Genomic DNA, 16,173 nt, shown 5'->3' on the forward strand with positions numbered 1-16,173 from the left:
CTGAAGGGACAGAGCAGCAGCTCTGGCAGCAAAGCAAGCCCATCCAGGCACCCAGAGCAACTCTGCTGTCAAAGCAGGTTATCAGCTCAGTGGTTTAGAACAATATCCATGCTGGCACAAGCATTTAGTTTTACTTATCACTACTGAGAGAGCTCTTGCTGTACACCTCATCCATTGCAGTTCAGATTGCAATTCCCTGAGCAGAGAAGGGTCACAGCTTCTCTTGCACCAAGTATTTTCTCGTGGAACTATAGTGCTGCTTTTAAACAACTGCATTCTCTACGTAGACTAGTCTTGTATGCTTTCTACCAACCCACCCATCCACCCTGTGTTGTTACCCTTCCTTCTGCTCCTATGTTTATTTTGCCCACCTTCCTGCATGACCTCACACCTCTGAGCCTCATGCAAGGGGCACCACCATCAGACAGCACCTATGGTGGAAGGATGCACCTTAAGGGAACACTGGTTGTGCACCATTTTACTCCACTGTTACCTCTCAAGTGCAAAATATATTTGCTAGTTTAGGTTGTGAGTATCAGAACCTCAACACTTCTCTTTTCTATCAGGGCTGCTTTCAGAACTGTTTTGTTTTGCTTTTTAGGGGAAGTTATTTCTAATTTTTCTATGCAGCCAGCATCTTCAGGCACTGGCAACTGGACAATTTTGTATTCCTTTCTCTTTCTAGGGTGATGACAGTGCAGGAATTACTTACACATGTTACTGTCATTCATTTTAGTGTGGGAATCAACATCCCTGGCACATGCCAGTCCCTGTATCAAACCCCAACAGTTCCCAAGAAACTGATCTAGAGGCTCCTGCAATGCTACCTAGCTTGTTATTTTAAGTACCAAAGTAAAGCATAACCCTAGATCATGGATTTAGGAAGTCACTGGAGTGAGACAGCGTGCTGCCTCTTTACCTTGCTCTTCAGGACACAAAAGCTTTGCCAGAAAAATTAAAGCACTAAAGTGTGAAAAAGCCATCCCAAAATTTATTCTCAAAACGTCAACAGAAACGCAGCAGTAGATACTCAAAACTACAGAGTTCTTAAAAGTCATACATTCACAATGCAGAAACTTGACAGTTGGGATGCCTTTTGCATGGTCTTTGTAACAATATCCATTTTACAGTGTAAACAGGTACTGGTATGTTCTTACAAGTCCAGCAGGAAAGGCACAACTCGGCATACAGAGATCATAAGCAAGAATCAGGTGCAACAACATTACACAAACTTTTGGTAATCTGCATTTTTGGGGCCTTCCACAAAGGAGACTGGACTTGAAGATTTCCTGCAGTCAACAACTAGACTTCTGTCCACTATTCAGTCCTTCCATACCAAATGGTCACATTCCAGTCTGGTTTAGATCCCATTACACATACAGTTCCAGCAGACATTTGAAGAAGAGTGAAAGGTCAGTCCAGTAAATCTTCAGGTGCTTCCACTAATACATCAGGTTTTGGTTTCAGATAGTGCATGGAAGCATCTGCTCGAATCTCAGTTCATTACAGTGGTCATTAATAGAAAAATAGACACTACAACTACAAAAGGAAAAAAAAATGAGGTAGATAACTTAGAATCCAGATGACCATCCCAGCAACCTTCATACAACACACAAGGATCATTAATTACCATTTGGGTAGAATGCAAGTTCACAGACTACCAAGAAACTTAATGACCAGAGTAGGAATGTCATCCAAAAACCCACAAAACATTTAACCTAAGCATGAATACTTCATATTTAAATACAGGTTTACACAGACTGATCTTCTAAATTACCCAAATGAAAAAAAAAAAAAAAAGTCTCTTGCTAAGGAAACCAGTTCCCATGCCCAATTGCAACAGTCACCTGAGATTCCTTGCAGAGCTTTTAGACCTGACTTCCTAAGGCAAGTCTTCCCTTTCAAGAGAGGAAAAAAAAAAAAAGTATATACATACCCACCCATGCTTATTTGGGGCTCTCGGTATTGAAATAAAACATCTAGGAAAAACTGCACATCTTTGGAAGTAGGAATTTTGGCACTATACTAGAATGACTGTTCTAATACTAGTATTAAATAAGCAGCAGTCAACAAGACAGATGATTAATTCCTTAGGAGCAGTAATTAAAAGAAAAACAGCAACTTTCTTGTTGTAGAACTTCGGAGGCAAAATAGGAAATTTAAAAAAAATGTAGTTTTTATAGCCATTATAGTAAAAGTTACATTCAGAAACCACTCAGAGCCAAAAATCCAAACAGAAAAACTATTTCTAAGAGGGTGGCAGACATTCTAGGATATTTACCCGCATTAATAGTTTTAATTTCTCATCAGTAAATAGAAGCTTTTCCATCAACAGTAGGTTGCTTCCACTCTATTCAAAACCCCCAAGTATTTCACTCTAAACAAAGAGGTAAATATTCTTAACCTTTGGAACTTCAAGTTGTAGAAACTTCTGTAAGGCTGTACACATTAAAGTCACACGTAAGAACTACTTTGCAAGACCCGCATCTTTCCAAATAGAAGGAAATCCTATTCTTATTTACTATTTGCAAAGCAATATCATGATTGTACTCTGGGCAACTCTTACAAAGACAACCATAAAATCATTTGCACGTCAATAGGAAAATAGGAGGCTGAAGTGGAATCTCTTAAAAATATATGTTTGTGTATATATATATTTGTTCTTTCTGTACGTCAACTTCACTAGAGTTTTTAACTAACAGCAATTTTGTTCTCCTCCATGAAGTGAGGGAACTGGTGTTTTGGCACATTGTCTGCAGCAGCACCACTGGCCTTCTCCGTGTCAGATCCAGTCCCAGACTGGGTCCCATCAATTTTGGAGACCGTAGCTGTATTTATTGCTGAACCACCCCCAATGGTGACGGGAAGGGTAGATAAGCCACCGCTCTGGATCACCGAGATCTCGTTGGTCTTCATCGCTATCCCATTGCTGAGTACTGCTGCATACTGGTTCCATACAGTGGGGTCAATGCTCACTGAAGGAGGCATCATATCCTTTGGAAACATTTCTGATACCTTCTTGGGATCACTCCCCAGCAGAGCCATGGGGTTATCAATCGAAAGCCTTCTTCCCCGCCTGGCAGAGTTATTCCACATGTGAGTTCCTACATGGACCTTCCAGAGGGGAAAAAGGTAGAGGATCATTAATATTGCCGTACTTTTATGGTACACCCAAGTTCTACTTTGCTTACAGCCAGGTTGCTCAAAAGAACTTGTGCATGCTCCATGTGCATTCAGGTAAGCATTTACACTGGAGAGTTCTTGTCTTTGTTCTCTTTTAGGCATATGAGAGTCATTCTGCCTGACACCACCATGGCTCTCTAGAGCCTGCTGCTGAAGTGTTTGCAGGACTGGGTTTTTACACAATATGTGGTGCTGGCAAAGATGCCCCTTTCCCCCCCTCAAAAAAAAAAAAAAGCCACATTCTTTTATGTGAACAGACTACACTGAAAAAAAAAGTTAATGCAGAAAAAACTCACCAAGGAATTTAGAAGAAAGGTTACCCTTCCACACCACAAACATACTACTAGTGCTTCCAGGAAGTGTCTGTTCACAAACTGCAGAGTATTTTCCCTCTCCATCAGCATTTATGCAAAAGGACTGAAGAGGCTGAAGAGGTTCTCATGGGAAGTGAGAAGCCTCTGTGAGTGAGGGAGCTGCAAGTACCTTACAGGGTAAATGGAATAATCTGACAGTAAGAAGAGACTGGCAGCACTTCAGCAAGTGCTTAGACACAATCCCCAAGTACATTGTGCCATCTCAGGATTTTTTGTCCTGCACGGCGTTTTAAGCAATGCAGTACAGAGAACATACTGTAGACATCACTTTGTAGCATTCAGTCTATGAAATGTTTAGGTCTTGACACATCCAAATGCAAATGAAAATAAACAATCTGCTTAGTAAGGGCTAAGCCTTCCCTCCTATCCAAAAAAGAAAGCCAAGGACAAAGACCGTAGCAAAGACTTCTGTGGGCGATGTCAGTACACTTTTTAGCAAGTAAAGAAACTCAGGAAGGAGAGACCAAAGTAAAAAATAACTATTTGAGAAACTAAAAGAAAATCAAAGTTGTCCCTAAAGGCAGAAAAAATATTAGCAATAGTCTTTCCCTCCCTGGTATGACTTTCCCTGACAAAGGAGATCACAACCTAAGAGATTAGTTACCTTCAGGTTTCCTTTTGTTGTAAAGGCTCTCCCACAGATGGTGCAGGCAAATGGCTTTTCACCAGTGTGGGTCCGTTCATGAATCTGAAGGGCACTGGCAGAGGAGAAGTTCTTCCCACATGTAGTGCAGATGTGCTGTTTGGCGGGACGGCAGAATTTCGGCCGTGGCACGAGGAGAGGGGCAACACCAGGGGAGAGAGCTGGTGGGCCAATGAAATGGCTAGTGCTAATGGGACGCTCACTGGGCATCTCCATTTTTATGAGGGCTGGTGGGGCTCTGACAAAAGCAGCTGGAATACTACTTCGACCTGGAAAGAAAGCGAAGAAAAACATTTATCCCAAAACCCTTCTGCTTTCAAGTTTAAATCTGGCTAAGATACCAGAGGCCTTTTGCCTTTGGAGCTGCATGTGCCTGAAGAGTATGCCTGCAAAGCCCTCCAAAGCCACATGGTAGAGCTGCTATTACACTTGCTAGGATGCTCTGAAATAAATCAGTTCATCCCTATTGGTGTTGGTGATTTATGAGTTAGAAAGTCTCACTTTCTGATCAAATCGACATCAACACTAGCCTCAATGCTAAAGAGCTAAAAAACCCCTCAAAAGACTCCAAAGTTTTAATGTCACATTCTTGGGTTAAGCAGTTACCCACGAAACAGAAACATGTCTCTGGAGAGCTACAGGGAGGTACTGGGTGAGCCCATGAACAATAATAAGTGCATAGGGTCTATTTATTTTAAGGACCTTTCTGCTCCACCCCCTTGCAGGAGAGAACAGTACCTAAAAGCCCTGGAATTTTGAGCCTGACTGAGTCAGCAAAACTTTACAGGGCATATGTCCCTAGATTAACAGAGGAGAAAGAAGATGAGAAAGCTGAGAAGGTTTTGACTTCTGTTGGGTCTTTTTAGCGATGGGCTTCCTCCAGTCCTACCACCCCATCTCAAAGTGATTGCTGGCATTTCATATTACTCACCATATTCTCCATTTGAAAAGTGTAACCCAGGTTCTTCTTTAATGACCTTTCGACCAATGTTGCCGTAAGTTAAATCCAAAGCACCAATGACCCCTTCCATATCTGTAGAAGCATTCTCAGGACCCTCTGATTTACTTCCTGTGCCTGTATCTTCTTGATTGCTGAAGCTAGGTGACTTTGACCTTATGCTCTCAGCCTGGCTGTTGGCTGGGGACAGAGCCTGAACCGACGCAGACTCAGAGGCAGCAGGACTCCTGCCATTCTGATAATCTGGATCTCCTGCCACGGAAGATGAATCATTTGTCATGCCATCACTTTCTGCTGAGCCATTGTCACTAGACTTCAAGCTGCTTTGCCGCTGCAAGTTCAAAGCAGAGTTGACAATCTTCATTTGATTCTCCAGTGCTGTAATACCAGAAAAGGTGGCTGCTGCGGCTGGAGATTCTGATTGTGCATCATACAGAGGAGGAGGTTTTGAAGAACTCCTAGGGCCATCCTGAGAGTCCAGGTCCTCTTCCATCTCTATGCTTTCTACAGTCTCATCTGGACGACTGATGTCTCCATTCTTCTCAGCCACAGTAGGATCCACATCAGTATTGTCACAAGTGTTTTCTGGCATTGGTGTATTGGGTATTTGTCCCCCCATATGCATGCGGATATGCTGCTGCAACACAACTGCATTTGTAAACTTCTTCTGGCAAATAGGACATGAATGTTGCATCTTCAAAGGAGTATTGGCCCGGTGGACACCATAATGAGTTTTAAGGTTCCCTTTAGTGGAGAAGGCACGACCACAGATTTTACACTTGAATGGTCTCTCTCCAGTGTGAGTACGATAATGCATTTTGAGTGAACTCTGGCAACTCAGCACTCTGTGACAGATCAGACACTCGTTGGGGTCTGCAGTGGATTTGTCGATATTTTCGACCAGTTGCTGAAGCTTTGATGTTTCTGAGCCTTGCTCGTTTGACCCACTTACATGGAAGATGCTCACACTGCAGGCAGCTTGTGGTGAACTCAAGCTCTGCTCTGTTCCTGATTCATGACCGACTGCTCCTGATGAGGAGGAGCCACCCTCACTTTCTGGAGAAGGCCTTGACTGCAGGTCACTTGAAAAGGTACCAGGGAGAGCCTCCTTAATGCCTGCTAGGTCGGAGATGGTCTGAGGTGCACTGGTGGCTGTAGAGGTAGGCAGGGTTGTTAGGAGAGGTTTGCTATCCACAACTAGGTTAGACTCATCCAGTGGCACAGACATCCCATACGGAATTCCAGTGCTAGTGGGAACATTGTCCAGGTGCTCAGGAACCGGGTAAGGATTCATCTTTATGTGGGGGTATTTGTCTTTGTGACGCTGAAAATGCACTTTAAGGTTTCCTTTGGTTGTGAAGCGGTTAGCACAAATGTTACACTTGTAGGGCCTTTCCCCGGTGTGGGAACGGAGGTGAATCTGCAGGGCACTGTCATTGCCAAACACTTTTCCACAGAATTTACACTTGTGTTTGAAGAACGGCTCCTCGGCGTTCGGTTTGCTTTCAGACACGCTGATGTTGGGAGGTTTTCCTTTCCCCTTCTTTGAGGAATCTATTACAGAAGAAACGGCTGAAAGTGGATTTTGGAAGATGACAGAGTTGGAGGAGTGAGGTAGCAAAGGATTCGGAAACCGAGAAATGGAGCCAGGGAGGCTTCTGCTTGCCTCTGGCTTCAAGGGGAAGGAGGAGGAGAGCCCAGCAGCCAGCGAGCTGGCGGCTGCAACACCAGTGTTAGAATGAGGTAGTTTTCCTTGCTTCAAGGATTCCAGTGATAGGCTCTGGCTTCCAGCTTTTTGTCCAATTAAAGCAACAGCAGCCGACAGCTGCTGAGACATGTGAGCACCCAGAGCTTTTAGGGGGTCAGTAGCAGCTGCTATAGAAGGATGCAGGGCATGGGGAGCCATCATGGCAATCTGAATGCGAATCTGCTCCGTCAACTGAATTTGCTGGAGTTGCTGCTGCTGCAAACACACAAGCTGCTCCAGGATCATGGGGATAGCATTGAAACTGGCTGCTGAAGATGAGATGGCATCAGAGGTCCGCTGGTTCACAGCCACTTTAGTGCCGCGTATCGTCTGCAAAGTCACATTAGTGTTTGGTACTTTGGATTTTGGTAGATAGCTTAGCCCAGGAGCTGCAGGCGTGACGGGGGGTTCTATTTTAAGGTACATTCCTCCTACAGATTCAGCATCCATTTTTCCATCTCTCTTTTCCATAGAACCAGTGCAGCTCTTTGCCTGAATGTCCTTGCGTGTCCTGCTATCCATGCGATCACTTGGAAAGCTCCCTAGAGAAGCTTCAGAGAAGCTTTCAGGGGGTACTGTTCCCTCACTGTCATTCATTATTAGAACAGGTGGATTTTTAGTGCAATTTTTCTTATGCTCAAGAAATTCAGAGAGATCAAAGAATTCTGCACAGCATTTCTCACAGATTTTAGTTTCTTCCATGCGGCACCTTTTGGAACTCATTTCACCATCTCCGTCACCTGGGACGTCTTGTGGACTCCCTTAAAATAAAAGAAAGTCACATTACTACTAGGAAACACTCAAGTCTAAATCTAGCTATTCTTAAGATCACCAACTTCACCTGAATTGCAAGTGAAAGATACAAGACACTGTAATCAAGTTTGCAGATTTATCTAAGTCCTGCTCTTTGGTGCCAATTCATTTGCAGCCCCAAAGAAATCTGCATCTCAGTTATGTTTCAATAAAAACAGTAATACAAAAGGAATCTCAAAGGGCCTAAAGGGAAGAGGTTTATCGCAAATCCCGATATTAGAGGTAAAGAGGGAAGAGAGCAGCAAGGCAGCTTGCACCTGCAAAACAGCTTAAAAGGAACACGACCCAAGGAAGACAGAGAAAGCATCGTAACACTGAGTAAAACATCACATAAACTTACTTTGTGTTTACACTTCAGTTAGTAATGCTTTGTTAACCATCTTGCAGAAATTGATGCAAAATTGTTAGCACAGGAACTTCAGAGCAGTCCTTAATTGTACACTGATCTACTGAACGACTTTCACTCCGCCGCTATGGAAGCAATTACTACCAAAGAGGGCTGACAAAAGCAAAACTAAGTCCAGCATTAGTTTTTAAATACTTCAAAAGCATATGCACATGAAAAACTACCTCTAAAAAGCCACGGTGGTAACGAGAAGATTTTTAACTTACAGAGCCCCACGAACAGGGGGTATGAGCCTACATTGGTACTGATGAACATCAGATAGTGAAGCAACGAGTCCTGCTTGCAAAACACACTCCGTTGTTTTAGACCCGCTCAGGACACCCTGTTTAGCTGCATCTGCAACTCACCCACTCTTAGGAAGGGGGAGGGAAACAAAGCTGGTCTGCAAGTCCACTCCTGCCCTTCCTCCACCAGTGCCCCACAGATTACACTGAGCATGATTTGCATGTGGACAAAAAACATATCATGCAGGGAAACAGCAGAACGGGAAGAGAGGTTAAGAGAAATTCTAAATCAAAACAGGATGTTTTTGCTCAGTGTAGCCATCCCTCAAACAACAAACTTGAACCCAGTTTGAGGAGGGCAAGCACACATGGCAGGAGTGGTCAGGAGGTAAAACCTGAGGCTTGTACAGCTGAGGGGGAATTGGGAAGGACTGCGATGTATTACAGCTCCCACCAGGTGAAATGTAACTCACATTAATTGGTCCAATTTTGGTTGGTGACAAGGGTGCAATAACCAAGCACATCACCTCCCACACACCCAGTAGGGCATGCTGCAGACCTCCACCACAACTGACAATTTGAAGTATGAGAACTCTCCTATCCAGGTCTTGCATCTCCAGTAACTCATCTCAGGGCTCAGCCCCTGTTCCACGTTACAAGCCCATACCATCTTACTCTGCAAGAACAGGAGCCATTTGTGGCTTTCATTTTAAAGGTGTAACTGAACCACACATCTGATACATGTGTATATCCTGTACATGGCAGGGTGGAGGCGAAGAATGTCCAAGAACAACTCAAACATATTGACTGTTTCAGGTAGTATAAAGATGAGAAAGGGAGGATATTGCAAACCTTGAAATTTGTTAGGTTAAAAAGGGTATTTTATATGTATATTCACAAATCAAATGTCACCTGTTTAATGCTGAGTGATAAAACGTGCACGTATTTAAAAAACAACCAAACAAACAAAAAAAAAACAATTAAAAAATGCAAATACCAGAGGCCTGTTATGCTATGGTCTGCAGAGCAATAAATCCAAATCTATGTATCCAATTCAGTTAATCACATACACTGCAGGGTTACAAGTCCTTGAACAAGGAGGAAAGGTGTTCTCAGCACAGCTGTGATCAGAACTATTTGGGGTCCTCACATCTAAACAGGGAGAATTAAATGGCTTTTTCCTCCCCTCCTTCAGTCCAAACAACCTCCACAAGTCAAGAAAACAAGAGTGAAACCATAGGTTTAGCACGCATTTCCCACCCTGAATATCATTACATTGATGCCTCTAAAGTTGATTTAACTCTATGGAAAAAAATTCAGAGAAATTTAGTCTGCAGACAAGCACATGATTCAAAACTTGGTTAACAAAGAGGGTCAACTGAGATCAAGAATGGAAGCTATTTTTTAAACTCATCTTTGTGAGCATCTGAGCAGATATTAAGAGGAAAGCAAGCACTGGTGTTGAAAGAAGACAAGCTTCTATAACGACTCTGTACACTCCGAGGTCTTTTACTTGACTACTTTCCTAACTATTTCCATCCACCCAACAGGTATTTCACAGAATGGGCTAAGACATCAAAACCTCTTTTCCAAATCCTTTACCATTTAGGGACCATTTCCTCGTGTTGCAAAATAACCTTAGGTTTCACTTCAGAAATCAAAAAGCTCTTCCTTCCAGTCTCTCCTGTGAGCACATGCAGTCCATGCTGCAGTCTGCACCTTCAGTGGCCATGCAAAATTTTTCACGTGGAGTAGAAATGTCTGCATGAAAGACTGCTGCTCACCCTGTATGCTACAGTCCAGCATAACTACACCTAGACAAGTCCTCAAATTTTAACTCTAAGCATCTGACAATGAAGAGGAGGCAAATGAGATAAATTAATAGTTCCTTCAATTGTCTTCCATATCAGAACACACGAAATTCAAAGCTCCCTTTTTCCAAACTCCAGCACAGCTTATGCTCCGGATTATCACAACTCTGAGGAGCTCCAGAGGTAACTTAAATTAAAGGCCCCTGTGTTTGGCAGCAGCAGGCAGGTCAGCAGCCCTGCCCCTGCACTGTCTCACTGCCACTGTCACACAGTGCAGTTTCCAGTTCCCCTGTCTGACAGTAAGGCATTAGCTCAGGACTCCAAATAAATTCAACTCCCAGCTTGTACCTACTTGCTGCGTGATGAGTAGAAAAGAGTTACATCTTATTTTTCCCTCACCAAAGTGAGTGTAATAGCTTTCCCTACATCAAAATGTGGGTTTTTTTTAAGATACAGTCAGCAGAAGCACTATGTTTGGTTACTGCATAGCAGCTGGAACAACCCAGGACCACCAATTTACCGTTTATTTAAAAAACCCAACAGCTTTTCTGAAGCTCTTCATCTTGATTTCAAGCTACATCCTCTCCCCAGCCCCACAGGACCACGAAGTGCCTGCAATCAGAGCACCTCATTTATTCAAACCCCCAAACTGCCCTGCCCCCCACCCCCAGCAGTTCTCACTGACATGAGCTTAATGGCCTGAAAACGTGGGGTTTCTCTGCAAAGCAGCCTCCCTGCCTCCCAGCTCTGTCCACACACTGTACCAGGATTTGCCGAGGAGCAGAGCCCTGTGCACTTCACTTAACCCTCTCCAAAGGCTTCCCAGGGATAGGACTTCTACTGTGGTTTTTTTTTTTTATCTCCCCACCCCCGAATTTCAGGAATGTTATCTCTCAGCATCTAGTTATCCAATAAGTTAGAAGAATGCAGTAAACCCAGCAGGGGGGTTAGATTGAATCACGGGCAAATGGATGGAAAAAATTCACTATTGTGTAGGACAAGGCGGTCATCGACAAGGAAGGCTGATAAAATCCACACAGCTCAAATTATTTATTCTTAAGGGAACCAATGAAAGAGGAGTGAAGTAAGTCGTCTGTTTTGATGCGATTTCAGAAAAGGTGCTCTGCTAGTCTACCACTCATCTGAGCAAATAGTGAGGGCTTTTCTTTTTTTGTCAACCATGATAAAATTATATCTCACTTGAAATGGGAGAAAATGGTCAGCACTCAAGCCTATCCTCCCCCCCCCCCAAGTGTCTAATACCTTTCGTGAGCTTACTTTTTTCACAAACTTCGTTTGCTCAACTTCTTTAACATTAACATAACCGTGCACTTCCACATTAACTAGTGAAGGATTAGTAAAGCATCCACTCCAGCCCTAGACGTGAAAACCTCTGCCAGTCAGCTCCTTGTTGCTTCCCCGATTTTCTTTCTCCTGTTCCCAACTGCAAAGTTAGGACGTCGAGAACTTTATAAACTGTCCAAAATTTGCCTTCTTCTCTCACTATAACACCATTTAATGCATTTTCTTTGACTGTAACTATGACAAAATCACTTGCTCGCCTAAGAAAAATACATGACTGCTTACTGACAGAAATATTCCACAGGCCTTCATGTTTTCTGCGTTGAGTTTATCAACAGCATTTCCCTACCCAAGAATGAGCCAGAAACGTGTCACAGCTAACCATTAGGATTTCACGTGCTTTCACGTTTCTATCTCAAGGCTTCAAGTTCTGTGCTAACCACCGATTCTCCCTATTGATTGTCTGCCTATTCAAGAGAAACCTGGCTAAGGACAGAATAAACTGTCGTGCGTAAAAACGCTTCTGAGGAGCAAAAAGAGGTGTTAAAACATGAAGAAAAAGTTAAAGATGAGCGGCACTGGCTGCTGCCGGCAGAGCAAGGCCCCCGCTCCATCCCCCTTCTGGGGCAGATACAAAGGGCTTGAAACACCCGCGAGTGTGAGGCTGCCGTCACAAGCCCCGTTATAACCCCCCGCGCGTTACCTGCCCGGCCGAGGCCCGTCCCGTCCCGCTGCGGTCGGTGGAGGGCACTCACGGCCCGCTCTCCGCTCCCGCCCCAGCCCTGCCCGCCAACCCCCCGCCCCGGGCGGTGCTGCCAGGCGGGGCCGGCCCCGCGCAGCCCCCTCGCCCCCCAGCATCCACCTGAGCCCCAACCAGTGCCTACGCAGTATAATGTCTGTTTTTAAGCACAGGGCAAATCCCGAGCCTGGCTGAAGAAAGAAGGAAACAAACAAACAAACAAACAAAAAAAAGCAGTTTTGTCCCCAGTAGCAGCTCGAGAGGCCGCCGCCCTCAGCCCTACCTGCTCGGCGGCAGAGCCTCCGCGGCGGTCGGTCGGTCGGTCCTCCCACCGCCGCAGCTGTAAAGGCGGCGGCCCCGGACCACACTTAACACTAGTACAGTGTTTAAGACCCAGCTAAACGGCACAAACCCCGCTGCCAAGGTCAATTGCATGAGAGTCCTAATTGTAAGCCTGACATCAACTTACCACCCACAGCAAGCAGGAGGAGGCAAAGGTTAGAGCAGCAGCTCTGTCAAAACGTCACATGCCGCCGAGCCCAGCAAAAGGGCTTCATCACTACAACCAATATAATGTTTCACTTACGTAAAAGGAAAAACAAGCCGGGCATCGCTCCCCCCTTGCTCCCACCCCCCCGGCTCCCAGGCACCCTTCACACCGCTGCTACACCCCGGCTCTGCAGCCCCGGGCATGGCCGGGGATGCCACCCCAGCCCGCGGCTCCCGGCCGGCCAGGCCAGCCTTCCCCACCGACGGGAGCTTCGGGATACCTAAAATTAAAATAAAATGGAGAAAACCGCCACAAAAGTTGGCTTTCCTCGTTTAATACCTCTCTCCCCCTCCCCCTCCAGGCCTGCAGAGCTCAAAACACGAACCGAACACTTCAAGAAAGGAAATCTTCAATTTTACCCCGAGAAAAAGCTGCAGTTTGATACTGTATTTTTAAGATTGAATCAGACTTTTAATGGCAGCAATCCAGCACAATGGGCATTTTCAACCCCTTTGTGAAAATGCTAATTTTCAGTATGTAGCATTATTCTCCAGTGACCACCTGCTGATTTTTTGACCTGTTAATTGATCACCAGGTTAGCAGAACCGTTTCTTAACGCGCTGCATTGTTCACAGAGGTGGGTCCCAAATCGCTTTACCAAAAAAGGAACACTTGCAAAAGAGGAGATAAGGGCTTGATTTTATTATTACGATTATGTATACACTCGATAATGTCCCTGAGAAATCCCTGCGGTTATTTCGACTTCGCTCTGCAGCTTCATCACTTGTTAATTTACGGGCACACCTGGAGCGGGTGACTTATCTCCAAGACTATTTTGGAGATCTGCCGGCGACAACAGGCACCGGAGCCACAATTTTATATTTCCGAAAGCAAAAACGGAGATGACGACGGACAGGGCTTTAGTGCGGGGATCGGCACCGGCCGATGCTCCCCGGGGGTCCCCACCGATGCCCCCCGGGCCGCACCGGAGGGTCCCAGCGGAGCGCGGCCACGGGGCGGCGCGCGGCGGCACCGGCCCCCCCCACACCTCGCCCCCCATCTCCGGCCACCGACCCACAAAAGACAGCCCGGTCGGAGGCAGGAGAATCCCCCACACACACTCCACCCACGAAGGGGCGAGAGCTTCGGCAAGTCCACCCTGCCCGTGCAATCGCGGCCCCGGCTCCCGGGGGGATTTTCATCCAGGGTTTTGTTGTTAAAGAGAGGAGGGGGACAGGAAAATAATAATAATGATTAAAAAAAAAAGCGCCCCAACAACAACAAAAAACCAGCTGGCCATTGCCCCGGAGAGCACGGAGTGTAGCGATCCTCCCCTCCCCGCACACCTCCCCCGCCCCGAGCAGGCCGCATCAGGAGTGATTAACCCTTTTGTTTCAGCGCAGCCCCTGAGGTGGCTTTCCAGCAGTGGGCAGAGATTTACATGTGGAAACATCACCTCCATCCCCCAACCTAACCATATGCACAAAGGAAAACAGTCATGCATTAAACATGGGATTTATTGCCTTCTGGCCGGCTTGCTGTTTCTTAAGTCACCATTAACCGGACCCAACAATTGCACATTTCGACTCAAAGAAGAGAAGGGGGAGGAGGGGAAAAAAAAAAAAAAATTAAGAGCCCGAACCTCCTGCGGGTTGGCAATAAGCAGCTCCTCTAATGTGCATTGGTATTGATCAGTTCTAGGGATGGAAAACCCCCACACAAAACCAAACAAAAAAAGTCTTAGAAAGGCAGAAAGCCCAAAGAAAGTTCTTGGGGGACAGTGAGGTGTTTGGGCACAACGACCACAACTCTCATTAACAAACTCAGTCCAGATCAGCTCACCGGCAGCCTCCCTTTCCCCACCCAGGACGTGCCCTTCCCCTCACTTCACTCATTTTGGTGCAGGACGGGCAGCGCGGGAGCTTCCCCACCTCCGCGGCACCAAGGGCGTTAATAGCGGGAGCGGGGAGGCCGCCCCGGAGCCACGGGAACCGCCAGCCCCCCCGCGGGGAGATGCTGCTCCGTCGAGGAAAGCCGGGGCACGCTGCGGTAGCCCCGACCTTTCCCCGCTCCCCTGGGAGACACCGGCAAGGGGGTGCCCCCTCCACCCCCTTCTTCCCCTACACTCCCCCACAGGGAGCTCCGAGCTAATTTGAGCGCAAATTATTATTTTCGTCTTCTCTCTCCAAGGCAAAGGGCTGCGAGCTCCCCTAAAAGAAGGGACAGCGATTCGCGGGAGCAAAATCCACACCGCCCAAATACAAAGCGCTCACGCACACCCCACATTAGCTCACCGGAGTTATTTTAGGAAGTCGGAAATCAAAGATGGCTGGAGGTCAAGCTACAAAAGGTCCAGGGCGATTGTGATCTCCAACAAAAATAGTCCAAGCGCTTTTTTTTTTTTTCCTTTAAAAGCCCTACCAAACCCCTCATTCTAACCACCGATAAAGTGTTAAATAGAGAAAGCGGGGACACCAAACTTGAGTCATTTCCCACCCCTGAAAAGCTTGTTCGCAATCCAACCCCCCCCCCCCCCCCTCCCCCGGGTTTGTGTGTTGTAGTCCCCCCCCCAAGAGGCTTTAGGGTTCACCTCCCATGAGGTTGCACCCCGAGCGCGGCAGGGACGGTCCGGCGCAGCCCCGTGCTCCCTACGCGGTGGACGCCGCAGGCTCCGCGGGACCGGGCTGGAGGTGTGTGTGTGGGGGGGTGGGGGGTACTGGGGGGCCACCAGCCGGGCAGAGCGAGGGACCTTTCGGGCAGCTCCGCGCAGGGCTGCACCCCGGAGCGGCCGAAAGCCCAGGGCCCCCCCCCCGGGCAATACCGTGGGGCTGGTGCCCCGGCTCAGCCCCGCGGAACAACCCCGCGGTGGAGCTCCGCGGACGCGCGGGGATTGAAATGCCCCAAAAAGTCTGCGGGGAGTTGTGGGTCGGGCTCCTGGCAGCGCCCGTGGGGGGGAAAAGAGCGGGGGGTGAAGCACGAGGGTGGAAAAAGCCCCCCGGCGGGCGCCCCTCGCCGCCCCGGCCGCCTCCTCCGCGCATCAGGAAAGTTGGGACCCGCGGCGGCTCCGCGCCTGCCTTTGCGCCTTACCACTTGCAGCATCTGGGGGCTGCTCCTCGGAGTTGATGTGCTGGGGCTTCGCCTGCTTCCGTCGCGACATGGTGCACCAGCATCGGGAGCAAAATAGTAGCAATTATTTTCCTCTTCACAACAAATTCCTAGAGTTGGGAAATTACCCCCATTGGGCGGAATGCGCATGTCAGAGTAATTATGATTATCAATAATGCATTGCGATTTATCATGGGTCCCTGACAGCTGATTGGCCTGAGTCCAAGGGCTCACAGATTATTCAAATAAGGTCCATTGATCAGGGCGCAGCGGGGCACGCTGGGCGATGTAGTCCTGGCCCGGCCCGGCCCGCCCGGGCGGGCGACAAAGGCGAGCGGGGCCGGGGCCGCCCCCAGGGAGCCCCCCGAGCGGCGGGGG

General features: G+C 47.2%; 1 protein-coding gene across 1 annotated transcript; it reads right to left on the reverse strand.

Moving 5' to 3' along the window:
- Positions 1 to 969: 969 nt before the first annotated feature.
- Positions 970 to 15,958, reverse strand: SALL4 (spalt like transcription factor 4). Its single transcript, XM_051633303.1, has 4 exons — positions 15,778 to 15,958; positions 5,132 to 7,666; positions 4,162 to 4,469; positions 970 to 3,114 (listed from the first exon to the last, which is right to left on the reverse strand). Exons 1-4 carry the CDS (start codon positions 15,845 to 15,847, stop codon positions 2,692 to 2,694), a joined length of 3,336 nt encoding a protein of 1,111 aa, XP_051489263.1. The 5' UTR covers positions 15,848 to 15,958; the 3' UTR covers positions 970 to 2,691.
- Between the last annotated feature and the right edge of the window lie 215 nt (positions 15,959 to 16,173).

This window comes from Apus apus, chromosome 15 (assembly GCF_020740795.1).
Source record: "Apus apus isolate bApuApu2 chromosome 15, bApuApu2.pri.cur, whole genome shotgun sequence".
Classification (NCBI taxonomy): Eukaryota; Metazoa; Chordata; class Aves; order Apodiformes; family Apodidae; genus Apus; species Apus apus.